General features: G+C 45.7%; 1 protein-coding gene, 1 long non-coding RNA gene, 1 other non-coding gene and 1 pseudogene across 7 annotated transcripts in view; 3 read left to right on the forward strand and 1 right to left on the reverse strand.

Moving 5' to 3' along the window:
- The window catches only part of MOK (MOK protein kinase), a 60,149-nt gene extending 55,828 nt beyond the window's left edge, over nt 1-4,321 (reverse strand). Inside the window, exon 1 of one of the 2 annotated variants that reach the window (XM_042944331.1) lies at nt 4,155-4,321. In XM_042944331.1, the coding sequence (XP_042800265.1) occupies nt 4,155-4,161 (7 nt within the window). In that variant the 5' untranslated portion in view covers nt 4,162-4,321. Of the gene's footprint in view, nt 1-3,808; nt 3,858-4,154 lie in introns of those variants that run through there. The other variant, XM_042944333.1, reaches the window with a different exon arrangement.
- Nucleotides 4,322-4,344: 23 nt separating this feature from the next.
- Nucleotides 4,345-15,200, forward strand: LOC122223150. 4 transcript variants are annotated; one of them, XR_006204084.1, is made up of 4 exons: nt 4,345-4,687; nt 10,846-11,010; nt 11,199-11,259; nt 13,492-15,200. It is a non-coding gene; the product is annotated as an uncharacterized LOC122223150 (long non-coding RNA). The 4 variants fall into 4 exon arrangements; XR_006204081.1 differs by lacking the exon at nt 11,199-11,259 and having other exon boundaries at nt 13,492-13,612; nt 13,774-15,200; XR_006204082.1 differs by lacking the exon at nt 11,199-11,259 and having other exon boundaries at nt 10,778-11,010.
- On the forward strand, nt 5,679-6,187 carry LOC122223149 (annotated as a pseudogene).
- Nucleotides 13,608-13,681, forward strand: TRNAI-AAU. Its single transcript has one exon. It is a non-coding gene; the product is annotated as a tRNA-Ile (tRNA).
- Nucleotides 15,201-15,668: the final 468 nt, after the last annotated feature.

The raw sequence follows: 15,668 nt of genomic DNA on the forward strand, positions 1-15,668 counted from the left end.
TCTTCCAAGTAAGGATCTGTCATTCTTTCCCCTTCTACACCCCTGCTTTCATCCACCGGGAGAGCAAGTAAGAACTCACTTATAATTATCACTTACCAGACACTATGCTGTGAGCTTTACACAGCCGATCTCATTTAATCTTTGAAACGACCCTATAAAATAGGTATTCTTATGCTAAACAGGCACAAACAGGTTTATACTAACCAGGCTAGACGGAGTGTGGAGGAGCGCCTGGTTGGCTCAGTGGGTGGAGTACACGACTCTGGATCTCCGGGTCGTGAACTCAAGCCCCACGTGGGGTGTAGAGATTAAAATGAAAGTCTTCTAGGGGCGCCTGGGTGGCTCAGTCGGTTGAGCGTCCGACTTCAGCTCAGGTCACGATCTCACGGCCCGTGAGTTCGAGCCCCGCGTTGGGCTCTGGGCTGATGGCTCAGAGCCTGGAGCCTGCTTCTGATTCTGTGTCTCCCTTTCTCTCTGCCCCTCCCCTGTTCATGCTCTGTCTCTCTCTGTCCCAAAAATAAACGTTAAAAAAAAAAATTAAAAAAAAAAAAAAATGGAAGTCTTCTACATCAATCAATCTATCCATCTAAGTGTGGAGGATTTTATTTTCGAAAGGTGGGAGCTTCTAGACAGCGCATGCCACAAGCTCGTCTTAGTACGTACCTGTGCCACTCCTCCATCAAGCGGTGCGATCTACGTTGTCTACGCTCAACTCTGGGGGATGCGGAGGGGACGCTATGACATTCCCGAGGTCAGAGAAGGTCATGCTGCTCCCACCTCGCACCCTTGGGACGCTGATCCTCAGAAGCCAAGTGCCACCCCGCGAGGAAGGTCAAGGCACGTGGAGGCAGTAGCCTTCCAGCTGACAGGCCACGCGAAGGTCCCAGGGGACAGCCAGCGTCAGCCGCCAGACACGTGAGTGGCAAACTTCGGAGAGGACTCCAGCCCCAGCCACAATCCAGCTGCGACTGCAGGAGGGGATCCAAGTGAGGCCTGCCTAGCTGAGCCCAGGCCACCCACGGGACCACGAGAGATGAGTTTGTTGGTATCGCCAGCCACCAAGTTGGGGTGATTTGTCAGGAAGCAATCAATAACCAGAATAACGAAGAAAGAAAGGTCAGTGACCTGCGGGAGACCGCCATGTCCGCCCGGCTCTAAAGCCCATGCTCATAACAACTTTCCTGTGTTACTCCCTGCTCCCTACAACTGCACACGATGCAAAACAATAAGAAGGCCACCTTCACAGAATGCTCAGTAATACATCCCTAAACACGTGGGCCTTGCCTAGAAAACGAGGTAGAAAATACACGTAGAAAACCATAAAATGAAGACCAACATGATGACCTAGCGTTCCTGGCCCCACTCTGACCCCAGGCTAGGAGTCCAATTTCACCATTACTCACTTTTCCTATTCATTCTACTTCCATGACTCTGTCTCTGTGACTTCTTGTTCTGGAATATTTTTTCTCCATCGTTAAATATTTGTCAAGCATTGAATTGATCAGGATGTACACCCACGTGACAATAGGTTTCACCAGTACTCAGACTGGATTTTAAAGTAGAAGAATAAAGATGTAACACTAAACCAACTAATTGAACACTACCAACATGGCCATTTAAAAGAACATATCAAATAACTACCTACACTAAAAACCCACTACACTAAAAAAAAAAAAAAGACAAAAAACAAAAAACACCCAAAGGTTTAAAGGACATTTAAAAAATGCAAGTATTTACATACATAAAATGTTTATATGAGGGGCGCCTGCGTGGCTCAGTCAGTTAAGCATCAAACTCCTGATTTCAGCCCAGGTCATGATCTCACAGTTTGTGAGTTCAAGCCCTGCGTCGGGCTCTGCACTGACGGTGCGAAGCTTGCTTGGGATTCTCTCCTTCCTTCTCTTTCTCTGCCGGTGCTCGCTCTCTCTCTCTCTCAAAAATAAATAAACTTTAAAAAATAAATAAATAAAATGTTTTATGTATAACATGTGTTATTTATTGTTAAAGTATACAGTATATAATGCCAGCATTAACGTTTAAAAGGGGGGATAGGGGCACCTGGCTGGCTCAGTCAGTAGGGCCTGTGACTCAGGGTTGTAAGTTCTCAGGGTTGGAAGTTCAAGCCCCACGTTGGGTATAGAGACTACTTAAAAATAAAATCTTGGTGCACCTGGGTGTCTCAGTCGGTTAAGTGTCTGACCCCGGCTCAGGTCATGAGATCACAGCTTGCTTCGTGAGTTTGAGCCCCGCATCAGGCTCTCTGCTGTCAGCACAGAGCCCGCTTTGGATCATCTGTCCCCCTTTCCCACTTGTGTGCGTGCTCTCTCTCTCTCAAAATAAATAACTTTGAAAAAAATAAATTCTTATTAAAAATAAGTAAAAGGGGGGGATGGACACATTTACATAGGCTGATACAGATTACATCACATATACAGATACACATTTATATAAACAGACATAGACATAACTGAAACTGTAAGAGTGGTAGCCTCTAGCACAGGAGCAGGAGAGGTCTAAGAGGCAAAAGTGAATAAACGGAATGATCAAATGATCACAGCTAACTTCAACAAAACTGGAGACACACTGACGGAGACACAACCTCACCTCTGACATATTTTTGACCAAAATATTTAAGCGAAAGCTAATCATGAGGAAACAATCAGATAAATCCAAATTGAAGGCCGTTCTGCAAAATCCATGGTCTGAATTCTTAAAAAAATGCCATGAAAGACACAGAAGGCAGAACAGTCTGCCAGTTTAAAGGAGGCCAAAGAGATATGACAACAAAATGCGATTTGTGCTTTTTGACTGGATGCCAGAAAAAATAAAAACACCTATAATGGATGTTATTGGGATAACTGGGAAAATTTGAAATATAGGCTGCATATTGGATAAGAGTACTATATATATCAAGATGTTGTTTGTACTGTGATTATGTAAAATGTCACTGTTCTTAGTAGATACCTGCTGAATTATTAGTGGTGAAAAGGACTGGTGTGCACTAACTCAAAACGCTCAGCGAAATAAACACTACATAATTTAGAGTGTGCAAGTAAGCAGGCACACAAAAGGCAAAATGGTGCATTTAGGTGAAAGATTTATAAACAATGAATTCTTCTTGCAACTTTCATACAGATTCAAAATTCTGACAGTAAATAGTTGGGAAGGAAAAAAGGAAAAAAATATGTGTATATGAGTCCACACTATAAGTAAAAATGCAAATAAAACCTTTTGTAGGCCTTGTGTTCTAACTACAGCTTTGGGTGCATTAATGAAAAAGAAAAACCTGTAAACAATAGCCCAAAAGAAAATAAGAATGTCTTGTAAAGTATGAACGGGGTAAATTATTTTAAATATCTTTGTTTCACAATTTATGCCATAATCAATTACCAATGGACACTTAGGGTACAATGCAAATTTCACATTGCAAGTATACGTAATTAAATCTTTTCACAGCAAAGGAGGTCCGAATTTTTCCATACCTCTAGCAGAAATACACATCTGTACAGTAATGTGTAAAAAAAAAAAAAAAAAAGCCCATCCAGGTTGGTTGCAGTTCAGTTACTCATAATCCACAAATCCAAGCATAGGTAAAAATTTTACCGTTACATTTTCTAGGACGACCACTTCATTTCCCAACTTCCCAGTAACACTTTCACCAAAAGGTTGTTTCAAAATCCCTATAAAAATAGTTCCAATAAAAACACTACTGTTTGACCCCAAAAATAAAATAGTCCATCTTTCCTCTCATTTTTCCCTAAACCGATGTCATTAAAGGGCAGAAAGGCACACAGTAACCGCTCACTACCTTACTGCCGAATGTTCAAGAATCCCAGTTTCAGTCCAGCGTGCGACAACAACAAAACCTTCAAAACTTGTTACATAACCTCCACACCAAAATATGCCTGGGAGGTCTGGGGCTGGGGGTGGGGGGGTCGCTCTGAGACCCCACCGCCCCCAAGCCCGCCTCGAACCCCCGGGGGCGCCGGCTTCTGACAGCCCAGGGAAGTTCGGGGTCCCCACACGCTGCGCCTTCCCGGCCTGCCGAGTGGACCCACCACCCTGGTGACCAGACCCTGCCCCTTCGTACCCTCCCAACTCCCCGACCCCCGCCGTTCGCCCTCGCGTCCCCGCCCCTCCCCGGCCCCGCTCACTCTTCATCCTGGATGCGGAAGCCGACGACAAGCCCTTGCCGACACTGGACGGAGAAGAAAGGGGCAGAAAGGGAGACCCCCTGGCTTCCACTCCTGTGAGGCAGGGTCCCGAACCAGGACCTACGCGCTGGCTCCTCGACAGAGAGCGTTAGGATCCGGCCGCCATGTTGTATCGCTGTCACCCTAGCAACCATCAGGCCCCGGACGCCCCGAGGCCGCCTCCCGCGCGTGCGCAAAACACCATCTCCGCATCTGTCGGTCCAAAGTGTACGCGTGCGCAGTGCGGCCCGCCTCCTTAGTCTGGTTGCTAAGCAACCTCCCTCGCCGCTTTTGGTAAGCAATTCTCCGCCTCTGAGTGTAGGCGACCTTCCGGGATCGCTATTCCCAGCCTGCCTGAGAATTTAGCCATGTGATACCTATTGCTGGAACTGGGCTGGGGACGCGCTAAATAACTGTCAGTTGATAACGGTTCCTTGCCGTCTCATCCTGCGTTTGATCATCTCCTATCTAGTCTGGAACACAGAGGTTCATTTGTAAGTTTTTCTTTTTAATTCAGCAAGCGTTAATTGAGCCCAGGGTACTGTTGCGGGCTTTGGGACTATAAAGGAGGGCAGTGTGGACAGGGTCCCTGACTTCCTGACACTTATATTGCAGTGTAAAGTTGAAGGAATGAATATGTGAATAAACTCTGTGCAAATAGGGTGACTTGATAACCAAAAGGTGACTAGCCCTCCGGAAACTCACAGTGCGCTAAAAATAACAACTGTATGTACCGGTGTAGCGCTTTATGAAGCTCATTGTCATGTATTTGCTTTTTTCATCCCCACAACTACTCCCTTAGGTCAGGTATTCCTATTTTTTCCAATTACTTTTTGAAATTAAAGAAGTAAAGCGTGTCCTTTGGGGGGGGGGAATCAAAATACAGAAATATATCAAGTAAAATTTGAAATAATCCCTTCGAAGCATTTACATCCTTCTCACTCCCCATCCTCCCCAGAATTAACCACTGGCAACAGTTGAGTGGCATCTTTTGGGAATTTCTGTGCATGAATTTGAACAGACTTTCCCCACAATTGAAAATCATGGGTATCCTTCTATAATTTGCTTTTATTTCCCCCACTTAATAAACCGTAGTCATCTTTTAATATTAGGACATGGAGAGCTCCCCTGTGCTTTTTTAACTGATGCATAATATTCCACAGTATGGATATACTCTCATTTTTTAACCATTTCCCTATTTATGTTTCTTATTTTTACTATTACGAACAATACTTCAGAAAATACCCTTGTGTGTATCTTTGAGCACACATATGACTGTTTCTGTTGGGGTTGATAGGTCATAAGGCATCGATAATTTAATTGTGGACTGATGTGAAATAATTCTCCAAAAATACTGTGCCAACACAGAAAGATCTATACCTGAATTCCCTCCCCCCCCCCCCCACACACACACACACTTGCATGGACACAGGATGTCTACAAAGATTAAGAAGCCATTCGTCTCTTCCCCTTTGCTACCATTGCTGGAACCGCAGCAGGCGAGCTTTGGCCTGCCGACTGCAACCAAAATGAAGTTCAATCCGTTTGTGACTTCTGACCAGAGCAAGAACCATACCCGGCATTTCAGTGCACCTTCCCACATTCGCAGGAAATTTATGTCTTCCCCTCTTTCCAAAGAGCTGAGACAGAAGTACTACGTTGGATCCATGCCCATCCGGAAGGATGATGAAGTACAGGTTGGGTGAGGACACGACAAAGGTCAGCAAATTGGCAAAGTCGTCCAGGCTTACAGGAAGAAATTCATGTCATCTACACTGAACGAGTACAGCGAGAGAAGGCAAATGGCACGACTGTCCACGTGGGCATCCACCCAGCGAGGTGGTCATCACTAGACTGAAACTGGACAAAGACCCAAAAATACCCTTGAATGCAAAGCCACGTCTCACCAAGTTGGGAAGGAAAGGGGCAAATATAAGGAAGAAACAATCAAAAAGACAGGAACAAAGTAATCTTATATACGACATTGAATAAAAACTGTTATGGGGCGCCTGGGTGGCTCAGTCGGTTAAGCCTCCGACTTTGGCTGAGGTCATGATCTCACAGTTTGTGCGTTCAAGCCCTGCATTGGGCTCTGTGCTGACAGCTCAGAGCCTGGAGCCTGCTTCGGATTCTGTGTCCCCCTGTCTCTCTGCCCCTCCCCAACTTGTGCTCTCTCTCTGTCTCTCAAGAATAAATAAACGTTAAAAAAAAAGTTACAATGGAAAAAAAAAAGCCACTCAGGAAAAGATCAAAACATAACAACGTGCAATTTTTAACTTCTTTATGGTTCCCAATCCTTTTCTGCTGTCCTCCCCTGAGGACATAATCTCTTCTCCATTGGCTGGCAGCTTTCTCCTCTCTAAGCCATTGCACAAGAGCCCCGAATGCTTCCACTGTTGGCCTAGGCCACTTTCACCTGTCCCCTGCCCTCTGGATCCCACCTCAGCAGGGGGCAAACCACCTGCCCGGGTGCACTCTACCCTCAATATTCTCTTCCTCCCCGTCCCGCAAGACACCTCAGTTTCCTGCACACCCCTCCTCCTTTTTCTACCCACCTTACCTTTTGCCGGTTCCAGCCTCCTTCCAGCCCTAGGCTGACCAAGTCTCTATAGGTGCCTGTCATTTATAAGATAAATCCACATTTCTCACCCCATACACAATCTCCCCCCACCTGAAATCTTCAGGCTCACACCTTTGCCCATCCTATCTTCCTTTCACGTCTTTGGGCCTGAATTCATTTTGGTTTAGAAAGTTATTTCTTCTTCCTCAAATAACGTCTTAAATATACTTGACATATATTTAATTAACAAAATTATAATTTACATTAATATATTATTATTAGTCCCATCTTTCAAACACTGCTGCAGTGATCAACCCTGTAAATACATAATTTCCTATACGTCCATGTGTACCCAGAGGAGAAATTCCTAAAGTGGAGCTTTGGAGTCAAGGGCATCTACTCTGAAATCTTTAACTTCTTTTTAAAAAGCTGAGTCAAGTTCACATGACATCAAATTAACCACTTTAAAGTGTGACATTTAGTACATTCACGGTGTTGTGCAACCATCACCTCTATCTAGTTCAGAAATAGCCTCATCACCCCAGAAGGAAGCCCTGCTCCCATTAAGCAGCCACATGATGCTAAGTGAAAGAAGCCACACACTAAAAGCCACGTGTGTATTGTATGATTCCATTTATCGGAAATGTCCAGAATAGGCAAATCCCGTAGAGACAGAAAGTAGATTAGTGGTTGCCCAAGGGCTGGGGGAGGGAGAGGAGAAGGACTGCTCATGGAGACAGGGTTTCTTTCTGTCGTGATGACAATGTTCTGGAATTCGATTGTGGTGATGGTTGCACAACTTTGTAATAATTACTGAATTGTACATATTAAATGGTTAAGAATGATAGGTGGGGGCACCTGGGTGCTTCGGTCAGTTGAGCATCGGACTCTTGATCTCAGGTCAGCTCGTGATCTCACGGTTTGTGGGGCTGAGCCTCACCTTGGGCTCTGTGCTGTCGAGGGGATTCTCGATTCTGCTTGGGATTCTCTGTGTCTGCCCCTCCCCTGCTCATGCTCTCTCTGTCTCTCTCAAATAAATACACTTTAAAAAAAGAATGATATGTGAATTTTATCTCAAAATAAATTGAAAAAACCACAAAGGGTGCATATTGCTGGTGCTGCTGTTAATGGTGCTATCTTTGTTAGCTCTGAAAACCCACATCTAATTCCTGTAGACCACTGGGATTTGATCTCTCCCTGTCTCCTTGTGGCCTTTCCCTTTATCTTGGGACTTTGTCACATTTATCTTTCTGTCTCTTTCATACACTTCTTTTTTTTCTTTTTAATGTTTATTTTTTTCAGAGAGAGAACGTGCAAGCAGGGGAGGGGCAGAGAGAGGGAGGCACAGAATCCGAAGCAGGCTCCAGACTTTGAGCTGTCAGCACAGAACCCGACCAAGGGCTTGAACCCACAGCCTGGGAGATCATGACCTGAGCCAAAGGCAGACACTTAACCAGCTGAGCCTCCCAGGCGCCCCTCTTTTCATATGCTTCTTCTGCCCCTTAGATTCTAAGCTCCTTGGGCCGCCCACCTTTTATCTTCCTTGCAGGCAAAGGATGTTACTGGATAGTCACTGAGTTCCTGTTAAATAGATGAACAGGTGAATGCATTTTGGCAGGTGAGCCCCAGCCCTATTGTTTCTGATTGCCATGGCTGTGGGATCTTCTGCTCATTTTCATCATGGACAAGTGGCTCTGGGTAGTGACACTGTAAAGACCAGTGTGCTTACCCAGGCAAGCAGGGGCGGCTGGACTTCAACCCTCACCAGCTGGTCCAGCCCACCACCCTGGTATGCGGCCTGCACCTGGTGTGTGAACGCCCGGGAGAGGAGGGAAAGGGCCTCCAGAATGAAAGATCAAAGGATACAAATGGGGTACCTTAGCAGGAAGTTTACAGAAGGGGGACTTGTGAAAGGTTTTGCCTAGAGCAGTGGTTCTTAAGCTTTAGCGGCACCCAAAATCACCTGCCTTCAGGTGATTGTGATTTGTTGAACCCAGGTTGCCATACCCCACTCCCAAAATTTCTCACCTGTAATTCTGGGGTGGGGCTCAATAATTTGCATCTCTAACAGGATCCCAGGTGATGCTGCTGCTGCATCGGTGACCATATTTTGAGAACCACTGGCCTAGATAATTCCTCGCTCTTTTTAAATTCTAAACAGACTAGGAAACGCTACTTCGAAAAAAGCAATTGCTGTGGACCCATGTCTCCCTATTGAAACATTCTCAAACACCACACCTGGGCGTCAGTCTTCTTGGTTTATGTCTGTGTGGCCTGGTCGCCTGCTTCCCTGGACCACTTGTGCCCTAAATGACAAGGAGAAGAATTGACCGCTAAGAAACAATGGGTCACGAGCCCTTCACCTGTCCAGCACACAGAGACAGCAGCCAGGCTCTACGACATACTCAAAGGATGCTTGCAAAATGGAACCACCCTGTACCTTAGAGCTCCACCTTGGAAACTGCTCGAACACTACCTAATACAGCCACTGGAGCTTTTTGGTTCATTCTAAAACTGTTCCTTGCACAGTTCCGCCCGTATCCCAGAATTAGCTTTTCCCTATTTTCCAATGTCAAGAGATTCAGCCATGAGGCCGTGTTTAAAAGTTATGTGTCCTGGGGCGCCTGGGGGGCTCAGTCGGTTAAGCGTCCGACTATGGCTCAGGTCATGATCTCCCGGTTTGTGGGTTTGAGCCCCACATAAGGCTCTGTGCTGACAGCTCAGAGCCTGGAGCCTGCTTCAGATTCTGTGTCTCCCTCTCTCTGCCACCCCCCCCCCCCCACCCGGTGTCTCTCTCTCTCTCTCTCTCTTTCTTTCTCTCTCAAAAATAAACATTAAGAATTAAAAATTTTTTTAATGAAAGATATGTGTTCTTCTGCTGAGCATCTTAATAAGTGTTCCAACCAGGAAATAGGCAGAAGTTAGAAAAATTAGAGATGACGGAAATTTCAAATGTGTTAACACTGGTAAGGTGGGCAGATGCAAATCCACCTGAAAATATTAGAAATTAGATTCATTTTAGAAAATAATAAATATATCTCAGAGGAAACGAAGCTAACAGGGATATGAAATAAAGAGCACAAGAATATTGGCCACTCAAATTAACATGAAGAATGGTAACTAACCAAGCACCATAAATAAGGTCACGGTGTCATGTGTGATGTGAACACAAAAATAGATAAACTTCCGACTCAGAGAGTCTATGCACATCTCTGAGAAGAAGGCATTTGGAACAACAGATATCTTATAAAGCTTAAGAAGAGGTTTCCTAAGAGGAGAACAGAAAGAATTAAAATTCAGCCCTTAAAGTCATAGAGAGGAAAATCACACCAGGGAACCCCAGTCCAATCACTGGACCACCGTTTTCTCATTTCTGTAGCATGGGGTTAAAAGTACCCACTCCAAAGGGCGGTTGTGCAGATGAAGTCAGATGTCTGTGACACTATACAATACTGCTTGATTTTTGCCCACATGCTCAGTAAAGGTTGACTAATCAAAAGGCATCATCCACTGTCACCTGCTGTTACTCCTTCCTTTCTGACAAGGGCGAGCCTGATTTTCAATGATTGTTGAACATCCAGGACAAATTAACCGTTGATGGGGGGGGTGGGGGGGGGATTAAGCAGGTAGCCTGATAAGGTTGTAGAAACCCATGTGGCCTGTTGGTGGAGACCCAGAGAGGCCTTTGCCAAAGTCACCCACTCGCCAGTGGCCATCCTGGGCTCAGACCCAAATCTGTAACTCCCAACCCCCTGTGCTTCTACAGCTCCCTTGCATCTAAAAGAGACCTTTTTTAAAGCTTTGCAATTAATGTGCATGCTTTAAGAAAGGACATTTTTAAAAAGTCTCTGGAACCAACTGATTTGTTGTAGCAAATTAGAAGCAACATCTGAAAAATCCTTATGTTTGTCTATTTTTCCTTTGTGTTGTCTAACAGTTTTGACATAGTACATATTGTACAATGAAGCATTTTATTCCTGCCTCCCCACCCCGCCCCTGCTTGCTTTCTTTCTTTTTTTTCCAGAATTGATTGGCAAGAATTCAGCTTCAACATTCAAAGTGTTTTGCTCTGTCCTTGTCTGTGTGCTCCAGGGCTCCAAGTCAAAATAAAAAATATAAAAAGAAGGTTGGAAGACAGTTCAAGGAAATTGTTCAGGAAATAGACAATAGACCTAGGCCTGGACCAAAGAAAAGAGAAGAAAGTTAGAGATTCAACCCCGAAGTTTTGACCTCTGAAGAGTGATGTTCCAGAAAAAGGTAAGAGGAGATTATCAAATCTCCCTTGGAAACATTCTTCCTCTGAAATGTTGCCAAGAATGAAGGGCATGGGGCACCTGGGTGGCTCAGTCGGTTGGGCAGCCGACTTCATCACCTGGTGCTGGTCATGTATGAGTCTGCATTTTCCTAACTCAAAGAATGAAAACTAGGACCTGTTTGTCTTGCAGGAACTGTAAGATGGAGTCCGAATTGGCAGGAGAAATCCAGAGGAGTCCGCACACACCCGGGGTAGGAGGCGAGCTGGCGGCCGGGTGCTCAGCGGACGCCTAGGTCTCGGGTGCCCCCTACCGTCTGCGTTCAGTCACTGCGTCTCCCCCACCGTGGGCACGCCGGCTCCCTCTGCCCCGGGGGATTGGAGCCCGCCCACTCAGGAAACGAGCCCTCAATTCTGCCCGGCTTGTGTCAGGGCTAGACCTCTAAGGGATGATCTGTCAACTTCGACAAACCTGGATCGACCATCTACTATGTGCCAGTCACTTCTAGGTGCTGCAGGTGCAAAATACAAGTGGCTGCCCTCCTGCAGTCACGAAATTAAGAAAGCTCCGGACGAAATATGAAGCAGGAAAAAGCAGGGAATTCTGAATGCGGGTTGCGATTTTAAATAGGGGGGTCAGGGAAGCCTCGCTGAATATGTGACATTTACGCATAGACATGAGGACACGAGGGAGAGAGCCTTGGCAGTGTCTGGGGGAAGAGGGTCCAGGAAGAGGGAACAGAAGTGTAGAAGCCCCAGGGCAGGAGCATGGCCTGGTGAGCAAGATCCAGGAAGGAGGGTGATGGGGCTGTGTCAGGGGGCACCGGGAAGGGGAGCAGGTTAGGTCGGGGTCTTTCGGATGGGTGTTATTCTGCGTGTGGGGTTGCCACGTAGGCACAGGATGGGCAGTTAAAGGCGAACTTAAGGTGTTTATGTAGATAAACAACTACATATTGTCTGGGACATACACTAAATTATTTAGGGCTGCTAAATCTGGCAGCCCTAGCAGGGCTGGGCCAGGAGGGGAGGGTTTGAACAGAGAAAGTACTTGGTCTGATATGTTTTAAAATGTGATTTTGCAATTAGCTCATTCATTCATCTGACTCCTATTTATTATTATTATTATTTAAGTATAATCTACCCCCCATGCAGGGCTCAAACTCATGACCCCAAGATCAAGAGTCACATGCCCTCCTAACTGAGCCAGCCAGGCGCCCCTGACTCCTATTTATTACACTCCTATTATTCCAGAGAGTGTGCTAGGCGCGGGACATTCAGCGACAAGCAAAATGGACAGGGTTGCCGACACTTCACTTTGCCCAGAGCGCTCTACCTGTTTGGGCCTATACTTGCCCATCCTTGACCTTCAGAATGCGTCAAGTTTCCCAGTCTTCAAAAACCTGCCCCAAACTTCCACCCCTGGCACTGTTTACTTACCTACACTCAGCGCGATGCCTAAGTGTCTCCACCCATACTAACTTAGCACCTGTCTTTGCTAAACTGTGGGCTTGGTGAGGACAGGATCAGGTCTGCTTGGCTTACAGCTGATTCCCTGTGGTTAGGGCACTGCCAGGCTTAATGAGTAGGTGTTGACTAAACCTGACTCAACACCTCCTTTTAATAACATCTGTTCTGTTAAGATCAGCTAGACTGGGCTTCTGCTGGTTGCAACAAGGGACATTGATGATAATCTGCCTTTTTTTTTTTTTTTTTTTTTTTTTTTTTTTTTTTGAGTAATCAGACCAGAGGGACAATGTGAAAAGCTGGGGCTCCCTTCTCCTACTCCCAGAGCACAGGAGGTCAGGGACTCAGAGACCAAAAAGCCCCCCGGGGGACAGTATCTTTTCAGACACTAACCCTTTGGAGTGGGTACTACCCGTTGCCCACCCAGCAACTGCTTCATGATTTAATCATGTGCTAGTTAACAAGAGAGGGCAAAATGAAGACATTTGCCAGACATCAAAAAAAGGGCGGGTGGTGTGTGTGGGGGGAAACAATGGCTTATCCACCTAAGGAAACATTTAAAAAATGACATTTGCAATTGCTTAGGGGTATGATAATGATAGAATATTAAGTACAAAAAAGATAAAAGATCATATTCTTTTTTAACAAGGTCGAACTGAATGCCAAATATATATTTTTAAATAAGCCTGTGCAGTGAAAAAGGATTGTCAGGAAAGATACCAACCAACGCTGCCGTTGTTTTGGGGCGGTGGGGGATTCGGTGGTTCTTTTGTTCTCTACCTGGTTTTCTGCATTCTCTAAGCTTTATTTAGCCACACCAAAGCTCTTGATACACGAAGTTTCCACGCCGGAAGGATTCTCGAGATACATAAAAAAAGCATTGAGTTGCAATGTTTGAAAATCCTACTGCTGAGCCAAGCATCCCATGTATAATTTGCATTCCCCCGTGAAAACCTTCGATTCGTGGTGAGGAGCCACTTTATTCTCTTTAAAGAGGCTCTGTGTTTTCTTCTGGCCAATAGGGATGACAGCGGGAATGACGACAGTTGCAGAGAGAATTGAAGGCTCGAAGTCCGCCGGCGGCCCCGCGCAGGCGTAGAAACCTCATAGACTTGACGGAGGCGCCCAAACATCGAGTGGCCGGTTAGCTCAGTTGGTTAGAGCGTGGTGCTAATAACGCCAAGGTCGCGGGTTCGATCCCCGTACGGGCCACAAAAAGAAGCTTTTTCTCCGACCCCTCTCTTTTTACTTCATTTTATTTATTGTTATTATTATTTTTTGTTTGTTTAAACATGCCTTTCCAGGGCTGTGAGCGGCGAGCCGCAGAATCGTTCTGGACTCGGCCCCGAAGTTGGCGCAGGCAGCCACTGGGGAGAAAGGGGCAGGATCCCGCGCAAGTTCGTCCCTCCAAGTCCCCTCCCGCTGTGCGCACCAGCAGCTGTCCTTGGTGTGTTTGTTTGTTTGTTTGTTTGTTTGTTTGTTTTTTAGGATGCTCTCAGATGCCGCTGCCAGTTGCTTCCTAATGCAGAGCTTCTGAGGACTGTCGGTGGAGTCCCGGATTTTCATGGTGTTCTTAGAATTGAAAATCCGGGTCTGGACTTAATTCATTCCACAAATGCTTAGTGAGCGCCTTCCTACTGCAGGCCCTTCGCGATTCTAGAAGCAGAACAGAAGACACAAACCCCAACCCCCATGGAGACAATGACCAGCCAACACCTGTCATGTCTTTAGTGAGACACAGTTGTGGAAGCATCTGGAAACCTTCTCTTGCTACTTTCTTCCTTTTCAGAGAGATCTTAGGCTCCATATTTTTTTCCTCTTGGTTCTGCCATTTGCAGCCAGAAGGCAACTGGGTGAATTTCTCACTCGTGGTTCAAGTCTCCGCAAGTATTCAGGCATGTGTGGTTTAACACAAAAGCCAGTTATTTTAGGGCTAATGCCATCTTATATCAGGGTCTAGTAGGAGCTCTAGCCATGTTTGAAAAGTATCCAATGAGAACATCTGCTAAACATTCACTCTTTTTCTCTCATATGTGTTAAGCTCTGGTATAACTCAGTAACAGCTCAAGTCCGTAGACCAGAGTCATAAAGCCCTTGGCACGTGCTCAGTGTGTAGTGAAAGCACTCATTAAATGCCAGCGATGGGACCCTTGTTCTTCCAAAGAGGAAGGAGAACCCAGGGCTCTTGACACTGAGTATAGACCGTTTGGACGTCACACCTTGGGTATCTGTGTTGGGTACCTTGTTAGATGCAGGGACCTGGCAGAAGAGGAGCCAGCTGAGATTGCTGTCCTCAGAGCAGCACACTGTCCCAAACAAGGCTGGAAGGGGTCCAGAATACACCTGTGTGGCATAAAAATTATTTTGAGCAGGAGGCATTTGAACTGAAAAGTCTTATCTGCCTAAAAGTAGAGCCTTCCCAAAAAATTCAAAAGGATTCATTTGTGATAAATTCCCTTCCCTGGGACCGATCAGGAAAGGTGGACTCTTGTCACAGGAGAGTAGTTGGAACCACACCCATACAGGCATTGTCACAAAGCTGTCATATCTCCCATCTACTCTGGTAAGGGTCCATTTATCTTTCTTAAAAGGCATTTATTTTTCCACGAGTGCCCTTCCCCCGCTTCTCTTCTCCTATTAAAATGGTATATAGGTCCCACGTCTAACTTTCTCTATGAGTCACATTTTTATGTGAATTCTGTAGGTACATTAATAAAAATGCATGATTAAATTTTGTCTTTTCTTTTGTTAATCCGTCTTTTGTCACCTTAATTCACAGGCCCCTAAGGACTGAACCTAAGAGCATAGAAGACAAATCTCCTCTCCCCCAACAGGCTCAAAAACATGATGAAATGGAGTGAGTACTCTGTTCTAAATGAAGAGGGCAGTTCTTGGCTTAGGGGTCAGAGAGGACCTTTCTGACATCTGAGGATGTGAGAATGAGAAGGTCTTATTTCAAAGTTAAAGAAAGAAGGATTAAGGAATTGAAACAAATTCCACAAATTTGATCTCCCCTCTGGCCACTCCTTAGTGAGGCTATTAATGAATTGTTAGAACACTGTTGGGAGCTTAGTGAATCCAGCGTGAGTATTGACTATGATGATGATGACCGCGTGGAGAGAAAAATGATCAGAAAGTCTACCAGAACCTTCGCGGACATCAGCCTGGCTCCCCAGGCTCCCCGCTTTTATGGGCATCA

Source organism: Panthera leo, chromosome B3 (assembly GCF_018350215.1).
Source record: "Panthera leo isolate Ple1 chromosome B3, P.leo_Ple1_pat1.1, whole genome shotgun sequence".
NCBI lineage: Eukaryota > Metazoa > Chordata > Mammalia > Carnivora > Felidae > Panthera > Panthera leo.